General features: G+C 34.0%; 1 protein-coding gene across 9 annotated transcripts in view; it reads left to right on the top strand.

The window, feature by feature from the left end:
• CNKSR2 (connector enhancer of kinase suppressor of Ras 2) overlaps positions 1–18,633 on the top strand; it is a 271,251-nt gene that overhangs the window by 66,244 nt on the left and 186,374 nt on the right. For all 9 annotated transcript variants that reach the window (XM_043895762.1, XM_043895760.1, XM_043895759.1 and 6 more), the window contains exon 4: positions 13,297–13,384. In XM_043895762.1, coding sequence (XP_043751697.1) covers positions 13,297–13,384 — 88 coding nt within the window. The remainder of the gene's footprint in view (positions 1–13,296; positions 13,385–18,633) is intronic.

The following is an 18,633-nucleotide window of genomic DNA, read 5'->3' as shown; positions in this document are numbered from 1 at the left end:
ATTACAGATATAGTTTTGGTCCTTTTTTTGCTAGTTTAGTTAATTTCATCTGTTTTGAACACATAAAATAACATAAAAGTTTTCATAATATAAAATGAAAAAGGTTAGTTTAAAATTGTATATGTGATTAAACATTTTAATGGTGAAACATTACAAGTATTAAAACTAAAGTTTTCATTTTTGAAAATTTTTTGTGAGGGACATAAGAATGTTCGTTGCTCAGTTGTGTCAAACTCTGAGTGACCCCATGGACTATGGTCCACCAAGATGTGTACTATGTTATAATGGTTAAATAATCAAAAAAATATTTTGTCTGAGAAACTCTGATATATAGAAGTTTACTAGAATTTTTTCTTGAATAAATGTCAGTAGGATTTTCATACATGTACAGATATATATGAGCTTCCCTGGTGGCTCAGTGGTAAAGGATCCACCTGCCAATGCAGGAGACACAAGACACGTGGGTTTGATCCTGGGTTTGGGAAGATCCCTTAAAGAGTGTTCTTGCCTGGAAAATTCCACGGACAGAGGAGCCTAGCTAGCTACAGTCCATGGGGTCACGAAGAGTCAGACACGACTTAGTGACTGACCACGCATGCACATATGTGTATGTACATATATACACAGTGACCCTTGAATAGCATGGGTTTGGAGTGCATGGGTCTACTTATATATAGTTGTTTGTTTGTTTGTTTCAGTCAATAAGCATTACATTACTGCACGTCATAATCGTCCATTGAATGAGTCTGCGAACATGGGCTGAGTATAAAGTTACACATGAATTTTCAACTGTGCAGGGTTGGGACTCCTAACCCTCTTATTGTTTGAAGTTCAACTGTATTATATTTTTTCCTTTTTTAAAAATATAATACTTTATATTAAAAATAAAGTATTTATATGTCTAAGGTAAAAGTTAAGATAATTTTACTTATTTCTGTATTGTCTAAATTTATATATATATTACTAATAACGTATAACAAAGTTGAAAGTGTTAGTCGCTTAGTCGTGTCTGACTCTTTGCAGCCCCATGGACTGGAGCCCACCAGACTTCTCTGTGCATGGAGTTCTCTAGGCAAGAATATTGGAGTGGGTTGCCATTCCCTTCTCCAAACATATAACATGATAATACTAAATCCAGATCTGAACAGTAGGCTGTATATCATTAGCTTTTTTGATAATTAATTGGTAGACAGCATATTTCTCTTATGACACCATTAAATCCTTAAAATTGTTTAACCCACATTTATCAATTGTATGAATTGTCATTTAAACATAAATTCTACAAGTTGTATAATGGTCAATAAGTAAATATATTTAAACTATAGCTTATCTTTAAGTAATGTAATATACTTGTTTCAAGAAGCTTCTCAGTAATTGGGAAACTTATAGAAAATATATTTGATTTTTAGTTATATCTTATATCACCTATCCTATATTATAAATTTGCTCAGCTTTTATATTTTATTTGGTAAATTTCATTATTTTCTTTTTTACACTAGTACTTATGAAATGAATAAATAGAATGATTAGAGAATGTGTTTACCTCTTAATGGCAGGTAATGTTTATAAAGTCACATAATGACTTCTAGAACGTTATATAATAATTTCTGAGATTTCATTGTATTATATAATTTATTACGGTTGCATTATTTGTATCATCTAAGACCACATCCTTAATAAATGCTAGTTTATCTGCAAACATGAGCATACACACACATACATAGTAATTTATACAGTCAATCAGTGGTCTTTTGTTGTTTCATAGGAAAAGAAAATGTGAGAAAAAGCCTGAATGAAATATTTTAATTCATCTGTTAGGCTTCCATTGCTGCAAAGGTTCTCATAATGCTTATTTTGAATTATATCATACTACAGTGATAATTAAATCAAAGGCCATTTAACATTTTGGCCATAAAAATGAAATATATACTTTGAAGAAACAAAGAGACAACTTTGTGATAACCTTAAAAATCTTCTGACTAGACTATAAACTGAAAAAAGAAACTGAAGTTTATATTTTGAAGATTTTTCTGAGGAAAGTTCAGCTCCAGGGTGGCATGCCTATAATGATTATGCTTTAACAGATTAAGTTTTAAAAAGGAAAGAAGAGCAACAAAAATAATTCTTTGTCATTTTAAGGCATTTGGTCTTTATGCTGAAGGCATATGGGGAGCTGCTTAGGATCACTGTTGTTTTCAGACCTGTGAATTTGGACAATGACTTGTGCTATAGTGTTGGGAAATATTAGGTGAAGAATAAGGCTAAAAGAAGGGAAACCAGTTAAGAGGTTGTTTTAGGAGTATTTTTCCCTTGTTACCTCCCAGGGGTTAGTTCCAGGACCCCTCAGATATCAAAATTTGAGGATTCTCCGTCCCTTATAGAAAATGACATAGTATTTGTATATAACCTATGCACATCCTCCTTTATGTTTTAAATCATTGGTAGATTACTTATAATACCTAATACATGCTATGTACATAATTGGCCTTGTGCAACAAACTCAAATTTTACTCTTTTGAGCTCTCTGCAGTCTTTTTTTCCCAAATATTTTGAATCAAATTTGGCTGCACCCATGGATATGGAACTTGCCAATATGGAGTGCCAACTCTAATCATGCTACTGCTACTATTGGTGATTCTGATGCTACCAGCCACATTCACTTAAAGCAAACCTAGGAGAGTTGCCTTCATTTTGCGGATAGGAAAAATATGACATTCAGAGGCAGAAGTTAAGCTCAAAACCAAATAGGAAGTAAGTGGTGGAGCCAGGATTCATTCCAGGCATCTGACCACAGAGTTGATTCTCTGCACTGCTATTGACTGAGATATTTAATTAGAGAAGCAGGAGTGGGCATAGAAGAATATTACAGATAGATATAGAGACTAAGGAAAAGGGAGACATCTAGGGTGAATAAAGGTATCTGACTTGGCTCATCCAGTGGATGGTGAAACCATTATCAAAATAGGAAGAACGAGTTATGGTGGAGGACAAGGGTTGAGTGTTGGCGATGATTGTGAAAAGTTCTTTAGAATATTGCTGCTCAAAAAAGATACATGGTGGATAGAGATTTGGGAATCATTAAAATGTGGATAGTAGTTAAAGTCCTGAATATATTAATATGGTGGTGTAAGATTTTTAGAATGAATTCCTTTTTCTGTTCTATTTGTTTTCCATAACACCGAAACCCTTCTAACACGCTATATAATTTGCTTATGTGTTAGTCTTGTTTTTATTTGAGAACTCTATACATGATGTATACTTCAAGAGAGCAGGGATTTTCATCTGCTTTGTTCACTGCAGTCACAGTTATCTGGAAGAGTTTTGGCCTATAGTAGGTACTCAATTAATTTTTTTGAGTGAACGAAGCGAACTGAGATAAGGAATGACTGCTGCAGACCACCACCAATTGAAGGATGATTAGAAGTTCAGCTTATGGGGAAAAAATAAGAAGGCATAACCAGAGACTCCATAGGCTAGAATTTGTTGAGAATGGTGTCATGGGAGCAAAAGGAGGAAAGAGTTTTTTTGGTATATTTGGGGGGAGGGAGTGTTGATATTTTTGTATTTTTTCTAACTTTATTGAAATACAAGAGATGTATAACATTGTGTAAGTTTAGGCTGTACAGTGTGATGATTTGATACATATAGATGTTGCAAAATGCTTACCACAATAAGATTAGTTAATATAATTTATAAGCTCACATAATTACCTTTTTCGTATATGTGGTGAGAACATTTAAGATGGGAATAAAGAGTTTTAGGGAAAAAGTGAAGTGGTCAATAAGGTCAAATGCTGCTGACAGTTTAGGCAGGGTAAGACTGCCTAGTATTAGGTATTCACACACCTGAAAGTATGTGGTAAATTAGGGAATCAGGATATATATAATCTCACAAGCAACAGTTTCGTCTTTTTATTTAGAATTAATGAAAGCTGGAATTCATGGGTTGATTGTGAGTTAAATGTAAGTGATAACTCTGAAGAAATTTTTCTGCGAAATGGTTAGTAGTTCAGGATACTTTTGCATAATATCAGACTTCACCTTTTCGTAGACTCATATCTTTTAGAGGTGTTGGCAAGGAGGAAAGGCAAATGATGAGTGCTGGAAGGAAATGGCAACCCACTCCAGTATTCTTGCCTGGGAAATCCTGTGGATAGAGGAGCCTGGTGGGCTATAGTCCATGGGGTCACAAAAGAGTCAGACATGATATAGCAACTAAACAACTTCTTCTAAGCAACTAAACAACTTCTGTATTTGGGAATTTGACTTTGCTTCTTCCACTGCCATGAAAGTAAAGTGTAAAGTGAAAGTTGCTCAGTCACGTCCAGCTCTTTGCGACCCCATGGATAATAGCCTACCAGGCTCTTCTGTCTATGGAATTCTCCAGGCAAGAACACTGGATTGGATAGCATTTCCCTTCTTCATGGGATCTTCCCAATCCAGGGATTGAACCCAGGTCTCCCGCATTGTAGGTAGATTCTGTATCATCTGAGCCACCAGGGAAGCCCAATATAAATTTCGAAAGGTCCCAAAGTCAAATATAAATATAATAGGATTTTATCTGTAACTGTGCCAGGTAAAATGTTTACACTGTTTGTTTTCCTGACAAGTAGCCCAGGAAAGTTTTCCTGACTTTTATTAGAGATTGTTAACAGATGTGTATTTAGGTTATATTTTTATTCCTTTCAAAGAAAAAATATCTTCTAGGTAGCAGCTAGAGCACAAGACAGCACTCCACACGTCCTCTTGTTTCAATGTATCCTACAAACTACACCGGAAGTTAGACACATTAATCAACGCTAGAAAAGCCAAAAGAGCAGTGTTCTCCATGACTGCTGTTGTGAATCCCTGCCAGAACTCATCATGAAATAGTATAAAAGACCAAGGGGCTAATAAGAAAGAGATAAGTTTCAGTTCTGCTTCTGGCCCTGGGTAATATTGAACCTTAACCTCTGTTTTTCTTTTTAGAATAAGGATGTAAGATCTGGAGAATTTGAAGTTCTCTTTTAAGCACTAATATTCTGTAAATCATTGACCTTGTTCACCAAAGTGATATGAGAAATATATTCATTTTATTTCCCTTTACATAATTTGAAAGAACAAAATACTAACAAAATTTGTTAGTGATTTGTAAAATCATGATTTAACTCTCTATCTCTTCTCTGATTAAATTTAGTTCATATTAAGTTCTAGACCCAAACTGATCTGTTTTTGTGCTTTCTTTATATAAGGTAAGAATGTATCTTGTCTTTTTTATTTTTATTTTGAAGAATTTAGAGCTTAAGTACTTAATTATAAAAGTTCCATAGAAATTGTATTGACTTGTCATCGTAGATTAATTTGGAGGGTTTGAAATGGTCACTGCAATCAAATATTGCCAAGCATTGGACTTTAAACTTGGTTTATTCCTCTGATATATATAATGCTCTGGTTGAAAAATAAATTCTGTTAGTTGAGTATGGTTATTTTGATGCTAAGCAGCTGGCTTAATTTTTAAAATTTGACTTTTGACATTATACCTGTTTTACATTTTAGGGGAACTTTCATGCACAGCAATATGATGACTTTATTGCAATTTTTACTTTATGTCACTTGAAGGAGAAGAAAGGAAAAGAAAAGATAGGAAAAAATCTTTAATTTAGTTCCGTACTGAACTAGATGCTTTGCATGTATTGACTCATTGAGTTCTCACAGAACAGGTACCATTATCACCATTTTACATATGGAACATGAAGTAACTTGCCTAAAGTTATTCACTAGTGTGAAAATTATCATTTGAATCTGTGTTTGTTGTAATACAAAAGCCCTCCTTGTTTCACATTCATCTTGTTCCTTTGTTATACTACATTTCCTTTTGAATGTGGACTGATTATTCAGAATTTTGAAGAAGTAATTCTTTGGAATGCAGCATATATAAACATATATTTGTACTTGGGTGTTTCTCTTCAGATGCTAAACAAGAATACCACTTTTCTGTTTCTGGCCTTGACACTTCAAATTGCTATGTAGAATTTTATTTCTAGAAAGTTTATTTCTCATTCTACTTTGAAGACATCAATGAGATATATTTTAATATCTCTGAAAGCCTTCTGAATCTTTAAGGCAAAAGCATTAGAATGCTAGGGGAAATGTTTGCAAATCATAAAACCCACAATTTCAGTGAAGCTTCTATTTAAATAATATTTAAAATGTTTGAAATAAACAACACTTATTTTAAAAAACCAGCTCCTAACATTTTTTAAATAAAATCTAAGGCTAAAAAAATCCTTTTCTGTTCTTCTTATTTTAAATATTGATGAATGAAACAACAGACTTTCTCAGAGGAAAAGCCTCAGATAGGAATCACAGTTGGTTAGTATCTTTATTGTTTATTTTCAATTCATGGTTTACTCGTCTATTTTTAACCTACATCCTGCTATTTTTCACACCTCATCTTTCTTGCAGTTTTATATGGCTTTGCCAAAATGAATCTATACTTTGAGATTTACAGATCAATTAATGTTCCGTGTTGTGCCATAACCTTCAAAAAATGTTCAAAAGTATTACTTATAGAAAAAGTTTATTTTACTATTTATAGTGAAAGTTTATTCTTTTCTCTCATTTTTAGCATTAATACCTGTTTTTAATTGTTTCTACATTTTAGGACCATTCTTTTTTGAAGGGATCAATGAGAGATCTTTAATCATTGAAAACCTTTTAACTGTTTAAGGCATAAAGGTTGGGATGCTAAGAAAAGAAATGTATTCTTTGAAATCTTTTCCTTTATCTAAGAAAGTGGTTGAACTAATTGTTCTTTCATGATAAGGAATTATAGGACAAAAATTGTTTCTATACCAGGGAAAAATTATAGAGGCAGAGAAACCTACCCCAGACACTACCAGATGCTTGTTGTTTGGTCTTATTTCCTCTTGTTTGCGCACTGCTCCCACTTGGCACCTCTTGTTGCAGAAATGAGCAGTGATGTTAGCAAGGCTGCTATTCACAGACCGCCCCTCAGGCTCAGCAGTGTCAACCTGAGAAATACTAAGGCCTTTCAGATCTCCTGATTAACTCATAGCGTTTCTTATTAGCTTCTAATTTGTTTAGGATTTCTGAACCATTAATAATCTTTCCATAAATGCTTTTGTTTGAAACGAATGTACAACAAATAAGTTTTTTATAGTATCAGTAACTTTTTTGTTAGAAAGAAGTATAAGCATTATGTTATCCATAAGATTTGAGAATAGTTGCATATTTTAAGATCTAAGTAGGATAGTTCCTGTAATGGCCATTTATTAATGAGCCAAGGATTTTATCTTTTTAAAAAAACTTTTAACTTTTGGCATCGAAAAGTTTTCATGCCATGAATTTAATTTCCTTTAAGTCAGCCACGTATTTTTTCCTAAGTAGCCTGAGCTCTAACTTGGGGTTTCTTGAGACTGAGAAACAAATTCCTCTCTTAATTTTGTTTTCAAACTGATCGTGTTCAGCTATTCTGTAATGATACATTTCTTTATCTTGTTAAGTCATGATTGAGTGTTCATCGTTGGTAACTCACGAAAATTGGAACCTGTCAGCCTTCTTTTATTTATGTATGTGTATAGCCAAGATCATAATACCAAATATTAATATCTGCTAGCTAAGAATGGTTGTCAGTATGGTTATATGTGATTTACCTTTAAAATGAAAACTTTAGGGGGATTCACTACAACATAAAATTTATGTTTTCCTTGCTATATGTTTAGATACTTTTTCCATTTTTTTTGAACACTTAATCTTGAGTGAGAAACGGGTCCTACTTGAAATATGAATATTCAGGAAAGTGGAAAACACGCCTTAGAATTCAGTTTGCTACAGACATTCAGTTATAAAATAGATTTTTCTTTTAGTACATTTTAAAGATCAAATGTGTATTTTTTTTAAAGAATTTATAGGGAAAATCATGCTGTACTTCATCACTTCTGAATGAAGTTTTAGATTTTATTAACAGTCTTTGACCTTTGCAAAACTAGGAACCCAAGCTCTTTCTAATCATGCCAGAAGCACTTTGAATTCTTAATTAAAATGCCAATTTTTATGCTTCAGTGCAGCAAAAATGGTCTTGGGATAGTTTTTAAAAATGATGTTTTCCTAGAAGTACTTATATCTTATATCATTAAAAAATAGTTTTATTGAGGCCTAATTTACATTCTATAAAATTTATCCCCTTTAAAAAGTTTAATGAGTTTTAATAAATTTAGTTATAGCTATGCAATGATTTCTACAATCACACATTTTAGAAAATTTCCATCAGTATAGATTTGTTTAAAACTGGATCCTTCTTACAGTTAAAGAGGTTAATTTTTTTAACAGAGAACACAGATTAATTAATTGCATACATTTTCCTCTAATTAACATTATTTGAATTCTTAATGACTCCTTATGTTTTAGTAAATTTTGTTGGAAAAGTATACTGTTTTGAAATAGTAATAAGCAGTAGTGGAACACAGCACAAAATAGACTGTGGTGTATAGAATCATTTAGAAAACAATATGTTAAAACTACTGGGAAAAGAGGGCTTCCCCTGTGGCTCAGCTGGTAAAGAATCCGCCTGCGATGTGGGAGACCTCGATCTCTGGGTTGGGAAGAACCCCTGGAGAAGGGAAAGGCTACCCACTCCAGTATTCTGGCCTGGAGAATTCCATGGACTGTATAGTCCATGAAGTCACAAAGAGTCGGACATGACTTCACTTTCACTGGGAAAAGAAAGGGTCGTTAAATAAATGGAATTGGGGCACTTGATTAAGCCTTTCTAAAATAAATTATGATGGAGCACTACCTGTTCACTAAAGTAATTTTAGGTATATTATTTATTTAAGTGAGAAGCATTGGTTCATAAGGAAACTGGAAAAAATATAGACAAACTGATTTCTAGATGTATACTTATTGTTTTAAAATATGCAATAAAATGCAAAGAAATGCACTGTTTGACTATATAATATTGAAAAATATGATTAAGATAGATGACAAACTGGAAAAATACTTGTAGCAAACAGTTACGAAAAGTATAGGGTTAATGTGTACTATATGAATATTACATTTATATTAAAAAATAAAACATCAAAGTACAATAGATGAGCCTATAGTAAACAATTAAAAAAAAGAAGAAACAGGGATTTCCTTGACAGTCCAGTGGTTAAGACTTTGCCTTCCAATGCAGGGGGTGTGGGTTCTATCCATGGTCAGAGAGCTAAGATTCCCACATGTCTTGGGGCCAAAAAATCAAAACATAAAACAGAAGATATATTGTAACAAATTGAGACATTAAAAATAGTCCACATTAAAAAGAAAAGGAAGAAACAAACTGCTAAGTTGTATAATATCAGGCAACAATTTCAAAGTACCTGAAGCAAAAACTGTCAGAACTAAAAGAAGAAATAGATAAATCCACAGTTACAATTGGATACTTCATCTCCTCTCTCAAAACAGAACATAACGATTAGAAGAGCTGAACACCACCAGGTAACGAGATATAATTGACATTTTTAGAGCATTTCATCCAACAAATGTATGATACAAATTCTTTTCAAGTGTCCATGGAACATTCAGGGAGGTACACCACATCTGTGTCATAAAACAAACTTCAATACATTTAAAATAATTTAAATCAGAATGTCTTCTTTAACCATAATGCAGTCAAATTAGAAATCAAACAATGCACTTCTAAGTAATCTGTGGATAAAAGGAGGAAATCTCAAGGGAAATAAAAAGAAATACATTGAACAGAATGAAAATTAGGATGTCACAATTTTTGTCAGTTCAGTTCAGTCACTCAGTTGTGTCCAACTCTTTGCAACCCCATGGACTGCAGAACACCAGGCCTCCCTGTTCATCACCAACTCCCAGAGTTTACTCAAATTCATGTCCATTGAGTCGGTGATGCCATCCAACTGTCTCATCCTCCGTCGTCCCCTTCTCCTCCCTCCTTCAATCTTTCCCAGCATCAGGGTCTTTTCCAGTGAGTCACTTCTTCGCATCAGTTGGCCAAAGTATTGGAGTTTCAGCTTCAGCCTCAGTCCTTCCAGTGAATATTCAGGACTGATTTCCTTTAGGGTGGATTGGTTAGATCTCCTCGCAGTCCAAGGGACTCTCAAGAGTCTTCTCCAACACCACAGGTCCAAAGCATCAATTCTTCGGTGTTCAGCTTTCTTTATAGTCCAAATCTCACATCCATATATGACTACTGGAAAAACCACAGCTTTGACTAAACAGACCTTTGTTGGTAAAGTAATGTCTCTGCTTTTTAATATGCTGTCTAGGTTGGTCATACCTTTTCTTCCAAGGAGCAAGCATCTTTTAATTTCATGGCTGCAATCACTATCTGCAGTGATTTTGGAGCCCCCCAAAATAAAGTCTGTCACTGTTTCCACTGTTTCCCCATCTATTTGCCATGAAGTGATGGGACCAGATGCCATGAACTTAGTTTTCTGAATGTTGAGTTTTAAGCCCACTTTTTCACTCTCCTCTTTCACTTTCATCAAGAGGCTCTTTGGTTCTTCCTCACTTTCTGCCATAGGGGTGGTGTCATCTGCATATCTGAGGTTATTATTTCTCCCGGCAATCTTGATTCCAGCTTGTAGCATTTCTCATGATATGCTCTGCATAAAAAGTTAAATAAGCAGGGTGACAATATAATATACATTTTATAATACAATTATAATAATACAATTTTTATATATGACAATAGAATAATGCAGTATTTATGGGACACAGCTAAAGCAGTTCTGAAAAGGAAATTTGTAAAAACTGCTTATATGAGAAAAAAAGATCTCAAATCGCTATCTAAGCTCTCTTCTCAAGAAAATAGAAAAATCAATAAGCATGGGCATAAGGTTTCAGTCAAGCAAGATGAAAAAGTTCTGGATACCTGGTGTAGAGCATTGTACCTGTAGTTAACAATACTGTCTGTAGCTGATCTTGTTTGTGCCGCCGGTTGTCTTGCTGTTCACACTGTTTGTAGTGTTCACTGAACTTCGGGTAGATTAGGTATACACTAAGAGACTAGCCCTAGGAACTGCAGATGCGTTTCTTCTCTCCTGGCTGGCCTGACAGCCATAACACAGCCTCTGTCCTGCCTCACACAGTAGCCATAGCAACAGCCATAAGATAACCGTAATGTAGCCACAGAGTAGCCACAAGATAACTTCATGTAACATAATCATGGTGTCACTCCTGTGTAGCCGCAATGCTGCAGTCACCAGGACTTTCATGGTGAAGCTCATACAGGCGTACTCTACAAGGTAGCCTGGCGACCAAGTGAGTACTTGTGACATGTGTGTGCAATGCTATAAGTGATCTCAGCTGTTACATAACTGGGCATAGCCATTGTTTACAGAACATGGAGCAATGGGGTGAGAGACTGACTGGCACCATCTTCTTAATTTCCCCACACTGTGTTTTACAGTTAAATTTTTAAGAGGTTAGATCTCATGTTAAGTATGCTTTAAAGAATTAAAATAGAAAATAAGCCCAAAGCAGCAGAAGGGAGCAAATAAAAATGATCACAGAACTAAATGAATGAAAATGGAAACACAGTATGTTGAGAAGTCAATCAAAATTAAAAGGATAACAAAGAAATACTACAAATAACTCTTTATAAATACATTTGACAGCTTCGATGATATGAATCAATTCCTTCAAAAACACAAACTACCTAAACCAGTTGGAATATTATCAGGGAAATTAGATAGCTCTTAAATATAGATAATAAATACATAGGGAAAATACATATAACTTTGGGAAAATACCAATTAAATCTGTGATATACCCCTCTATAGCTATTAGAATGGCCAAAATAGGTAAGTGAAAAATATGCTTTTTAAAACTATAACTAATAAAGAGCCTCTCATATGGACCCCTATGACAATGAGAGGTGCTTGAGTTCTAGAGTTTTTCTGTAAGAGAGACATTCAGATTGTAACCAGGAAGCAGTTTTATATAAATTGCCTTAAGAGTTATCTGAAGCACTGAAGTTCTAGGTATCTGACTAGATTTTTACCCCCGTATCTTTTCTTTTTGTGATCTTGTTTTCTTTAAACTGGGCTTCCCATATAATCTCTGGTCCCATAAAAACCCATTTGGCATTCATAGACAAGAGGATAAAGAATAATGTAAGTAAAAGTCACTCAGTTGTGTCCGACTCTTTGCAACCCCATGGACTATAAAGTCCATGGAATTCTCCAGGCCAGAATACTGGAGTGGGTAGCTTTTCCCTTCTCCAGAGGATCTTCCCAACCCAAGGATTGAACCCAGGCCTCCCACATTGCAGGCAGATTATTTACCAGCTGAGCCACTGTGAATTCATTTGGTGGCAAAACCCATGCTTGGAAAGACTGCTGCTGTCTGTAACATTCTTGAAAATATAAACCTTGTACAAATATGTATTATTTGTATGCCAAATTGTTTGAAAAAGGATGTGAAGTGACATAAGGCATTAGTTTAGTACAAGTGAAAAGCTACTTAAACTCACAGCAGTTGGTATATTAGTGTTTAACTCTGGGGTGTGGAATCTGGGAGTCAGCCTTCCTCTGTTTGAATTACTAGCTCCACCACTTACTAGTTTTCACTTAAGCTTGCTGTATCTCAAGTGTCTCATATGTAAAGTGAGACAATAAAATGAAACAATGTGAAATGAGTCAATGATAGTGTCTTGGAAAAGGAAATGGCAACCCACTCCAGTATTCTTGCCTGGGAAATCCCATGAACAGAGGAGCCCAGTGGGCTACAGTCCATGGGGTCCCAAAGAGTCAAACATGACTTAGTGACTAAGCAAACAACAATAATAGTGCCTATAAGAGTTGTGAAAATTATTTGGTACATGTAAAGTGGTTAGAAGAGTAACTGGCATATAGTAAGTCCTCAGTAAGTGATAGCTGTCATGAGACCAAGCTCTAGATTGTGACTATTTGTAGAAGATACTGGACTCAACAATGTTAGCTTCATTTGAAAATAACCCAAAATGTCTTTGCTTAAGTATGCCATTTTTTATTTTATTTTAGATGTAGTGAAGACTTTGTGAGTACCAGAGAACTTTTAAGTATTAAGAACTAAAAAAAAAAGAGAGAGTAGTTGGAAAACAAGCATTGTTTCTTGTATTTAATTCTCTTCTAAGCATTTCTCTTAAATTTTTTTCCTTAAGTATGTTCTGAATATTTTTATCACTATGTAAACTTAAGAACAATTCCTTTCACATTATTCAAAACCTTATTTTATGCTGTTGTATTTGGGGACCTTTTGAAAGCTGTTCTGATTAATCACAATTTTCCTTTTCCCTTTATAGATCACCATTTGCTGCTGTCACAGACTATTCAGTTACAAGGAATAATGTCATACAGCTCTGCTTGGAATTAACAACAATCGTGCAACAGGTATTAGCTGGCAGAATTTCCTTCTGTTAATTTATTAGCTATCATATTATTTTTTTAATATAAATTTATTTTAATTGGAGGCTAATCACTTTACAATATTGTAGTGGTTTTGCTTATTTAGCAAGCGTTTATAAAATATTGGTTTGGGATTTTTCTCTGAATATTGAAAGACAAATGGTTCAGTAGAAATCAAATACATAATTCATTGGAAAACTGTGCATATAATAGCCCAGTAAACAAGGGTTTTATTTATCAGTAGACTTAAAGGTAACCTGAACCTCTAGAGACAGTATTATATCAATAATAAGTAAGTCTGTTAGTCTCACACTTTTAGTGGGGATGAATAAACTATATTGGCTTTCACAAAATTAAATTGCCCCATTTGAATAGCAATCTGAGACTTTTGCTCTAAGATCCCATTAGTTCCTTACTAATACAGTTAGCTACAGTTTTATTTATATAGGTATACATAATAAATATACATAATAGCCTTTAATCATACTTAACCATTTAAGTGATCTATTTACATGACCCAGTTTTTTTACTTTGAATATTATTTAAACCAGGGACCTCCAAATCAAATGTGTCCAGGAGTGCAGCAGCTTATACAAATGTCCTGTCATAAGATATGAAGAAATGGTAGAGGAAGGAATTGACTAGTACATACCCTGCAAAAATTTGTTTAAATCTAGCAAAACATATCTGAGAGGTGTAAGGCCAGCAAGCACCACTCTATAGAAGTCTGATGTCAACACAGTGCTGCTGCTGCTTTATCATTATTTGTTAACCTATCCAGTGATGCAGAAATAGGTAAAGCAGAGGATAAAATGTGATGATACAGAAGATTATTGAGGAAATTAATGATTTAACTTATCCTTCTACTCCCTGTCTTTATTACCAAGGATAATTAAGAATTTCCTCTATTGCCTATATTTTCTTAAATAAGAAATTTTATCAGTACAAATTTTAATGTTTCAAGTGTACTTTCTGTTGTACTATATAGATTTTATTAGCACCATTTCTCTGAAACTGCAGGTCTATAGAAAAGAGAGTTAAGTTTGTGACTTTTAATTGTGGAATATAAGAGACATTCATCATTCTGTCATAGCAGTAAGAAAGTCAGTAACTCATTGCTGTTAGTCACAGACATTGATGAAGATGATAAATATTTTATGAGCTTTGAAATACTCTTGTCTCAGTACGTGTCTTCATATTTGATATCGGTAAATTTTATTTCTGAATGTCAAAGATTTCTGGATAATAGGGAGGAGAGTGGCATTTGAGGGTGAGGGTTAGCAAATGTTTTCTGTGAAAGGCCAAATAGTGTTTAAGGTTTTGGAGGCTTTATGATATAGGCTATATAGTGTTTGATCCAACTGCTCAATTCTGCTGTTACTCTGCAAAAGCAGTCACAGACAGTGTGTTTGGGAAATGAATGGGCATAGCTGTGCGCCAATAAAACTTGTGTTAGGAAAACATGCAGCGGGTTGAATTCAATGCTGGGCTGCAGTTTGCTGACTTCTCTTCTAGAGCTATGCTAGTCCAGTGTGTCCAGTGTGCTTCGTGGACCAGTAGCATTATCATCACAAAGAAACTTGTTAGAAATCCAGATTCTTGGCACACACTCCCAAATTTACTGTGGGGAATGCCCAGGAATCTGAGTGTTTAGTAGTTTTCCAGGTGATTCTGGTTCTCATACAGTGTTCTAGGGCATAGGAATGAAAAAGCAGTAATATAATCTATGGGTAATTTTCCCTGTAGTTCTGTATTATCGGTGACATTGCTTCAAAAAAATGTTTTCTAAAGCGACTTTTAAAAGCCATTAAACTTGACCAGAGACTTGAGATGTGGATAGCAGAATATTAGTTTCTTCTCTTTTACTATGAAAAAAAATTTTCTCTGCTTTAAGGGTAACTACTGTACAGTATTTGTATGATAATCATTCCTAATATATTGGATATGTGTTCAGGAGTAATTTATATGCAAATAACCCTTGTTTTGCATTTTGTGTATATAATTATATATATATAGTAATTTGCAAATGATTATTGTCTGCTACATGACAAGATCTGTGATAATCATATGTATTTCTTAATGTTTTCATTTATGCGTGAGACCCAAGACAATTCAAATACTGTGGAATTAAATGGGAGAAATAAGAGTTTATTTTTTTTAACTTTTATACATGAGAAACTCATTGTCAGTTCTTTGAGAATGCAGTCCATCTAATGTCATCTTCTAAAATAATGTAATTTCCATGCATAATTATGACAGAAAGTGGATGTTTTTTAATTTCTTTTATCTCCTTTAAACATCTGAATCTAGATAGCCAGTTTAAGGTTAACTTTTGAGTAACTGGCCCACTGTTGCCTTGTAAACAGAGTGCAATTCTTCTAAATGGCAACTTTGAAAAGTTTTCTTGAAAATATTGAAGGAGGATCAGGTGTATTCATTTTCACTGATTTCATTCATACCTACTTTTTTCCTATATCAAAATAATTCTATGTTATTATATTTAAACAAACTCATCTTTTAAAAAGTTACGTTTCTTTTAACATTACCTATAAAGTAAAAAATGGACAGTTTTCTATGTTTAGAATTCACAGGTTCTAGAACATAATTTTGTCACGATAACCTTCAGATGTTATATTCAGAATGGCTGAAATGATTTTCAGTGACTTAAAATTTCCTGTAGAGGCATGTGCAGGGGTGGAAGTGCAGTTTGTGTAGAATATGACTAACCCACCTCTTCTGCTATTTTAAGAACCTACCATCTAAGTAACAAGTGATGCAGTTTTCATTTCCAGAATGTATGAACACCTGCTATAGATATCCACTTCATAGAAAACATATGCCATTCTGATATTGCCCTCAGAGGCTTGTTCATGCTCAGAACAGGACCTTTTACCAGCTACACTACTTGGCTCAACGTTCTCTTTAGGAAGCTTACTTCAAGGCATAATGGGTTTGAGTTTTGCTATTTACGGATCAGGAAACATCAGGTAGAATAGAGAGAGATGTTTTTACAGCTTGAACTTTAAGTACATTTTGTCTTGAACAAGTGTAGAATTACTGAAATTATCCCCAAATAATTGAAATGCTCCAGATATACTGAGGACATAGAAGGACTTGTTGTACCCTCCACCCGCTGTACACTCTGTTTTGAAGAGGATGCCTTGACCTTCTTAGGACATTTTGCCCTGATATAACCCATTTATTTTTTTTTTAACGTTTGGTAGCTCATAACATTTGTCACTGTTACTTCTATCTCACCCTCATTTCCCGGTCACATGTCGTGTTCCACACATAACTTTTAAGATGTTTCCAAACAGAAAGTTCTCTGTACATGAATGTTCTTGGTTCTTGCCTTGTCTACCCCATCCCAGTATGTGCCTGACTTGATGTCATAATTCATCTACTTAAACTCTTTTCTGTTGTACCTTAAAGGAAATATTAGATGTAAATTTTTCTTAATAAAGAACATCTTTGTGTCATTCTGATTTAATCTACTTTCAAGTATAGAATGGATCACTTTCAGACTACTCATCCTAAAGCCCTGCTCTGATTCTGTCGCTTTCAGCAATTTTCCCCTAATCGCCAAACTGATTACAAATTCCTCTCTTTGGAATTCAAAGGACTCCGAGTATGGGTCTAACATAATTTTGATTTTATTCTCTAATTCTCCTTTGTATCTTAATTGTACTCTAGTTCATGTGGATGAGTTATTGTTGGTAAAATAGATCTTGTAGTTTCATCTTTTTATGTTTTGAGGCTGCCTCAGAACATTCCCCATATATCCTTTTATCTCTGCCTGCCAAAATCATATCCCATCCTTTAAGGCTTCTAGGGAGTACCACCTCACTCGTGAAGTTTTTACCATTTCTCATAATTGTTTATATTCCCCCTACTTTGACCATTTATATTTAATATAATTACTGATGTGGTTGGGATTAAATTAAATATACCACCCTGCTGTTTGTCTTCTTTGTCTCCAGTCTGGTCTTTGTTCTTTTTTCTGCATTGATTATCTTATATGATTACGTTTTGTCCTTTTCGTTAACTTCTCAGATCTAATTCTTTGTTGTGTGGGCAAAGATAGAAATCTCTTACTTTACATGTGTTTTATATCTTGTCAGTTATATTCTGCTGTGAATCATACTTATCTTTCTTCCATTAGATTGTTATCTCCTTGAAGACAGGAACAATGTGTGCTTATTACTTGTTAAAATAGATTGACCTGAGCCCCAGTTATCTTATATGGTTTAGCACATGCTCATTTATACTCTTCCAGAAAAGTCTGGAATTAAATGCTTGAATTGTTACTCATTTTTATTTCACCTCCTGTGTAAAAGCTGCAGTTCTCTCTCTGCTACTCATATTAAGAACCCCAGAGATATCCAGAGACACCCATCACTTTGCATCTCAGTTTATTCATTAATTAAAATAAAATTACTGATCCTCATAACCATTTCCCAATGCTAGAATGAAAGTGAACAAAACTTCAGAAACACCATGTGCTTTTATATAATGCTAGCAAAACATATTTTTAGAGGAAACTTAATTATAGGCATGAAATGAATGTTTATAAATCATCTCTTAAATAATCGACTCTTCTTCTACTGTTACGTGATGTCTTTGAGTTAGAAAAATATGAAAAGAATGCTATGTACGTTGACGAAATACTGCTTTGATGGAAGAGCACAGCATAGATGAATACTTATTATATTTTGAAATAAATTATGTAGTTTACAAACAGTCAGTGTCCATCTAATGGTCTCATTCAGCCATTAAATACACAGTAATCATTGCATTCACTTGGACTTCGATGCACTATCTAAAGACTGAATTAAACTTAAGCTGCCAGTAAAAGAGGCCAATTTGAATAAGCAAAGTGTAGATTAAAAAAAAATATCTAGGGCATGCATTTATTACTAGGCTTTCAAGAAATCTCATCTGAACAGTTATGATGATAGTTATGCTTTGAAATATGCTGTACTTCAAATTATTTTTCACTCAACTTTAATTATTTTTATTCCCTTTGCAGCAAGATGAGATGATCAATATCTAAAAATAAACTGTCACAAATAGATTTTTTTTCCCTTCTTAACACAAAGGGGTGTTACTGTGAAGTAAGTGGAAAGTGCCTTTTGATATTAGCTACTTATATTTTAAGTAATGCAAACAATAGAGGAGAAAGATACATTTCTTTTAACAAGTTCTGTTTGGAAGAATTTATTTAATCTTACTGT

This window comes from Cervus elaphus, chromosome X, assembly GCF_910594005.1.
Source record: "Cervus elaphus chromosome X, mCerEla1.1, whole genome shotgun sequence".
Classification (NCBI taxonomy): domain Eukaryota; kingdom Metazoa; phylum Chordata; class Mammalia; order Artiodactyla; family Cervidae; genus Cervus; species Cervus elaphus.
Note: the sequence above shows the minus strand (reverse complement) of the source record. Positions and strands in the feature narration are given on the sequence as shown.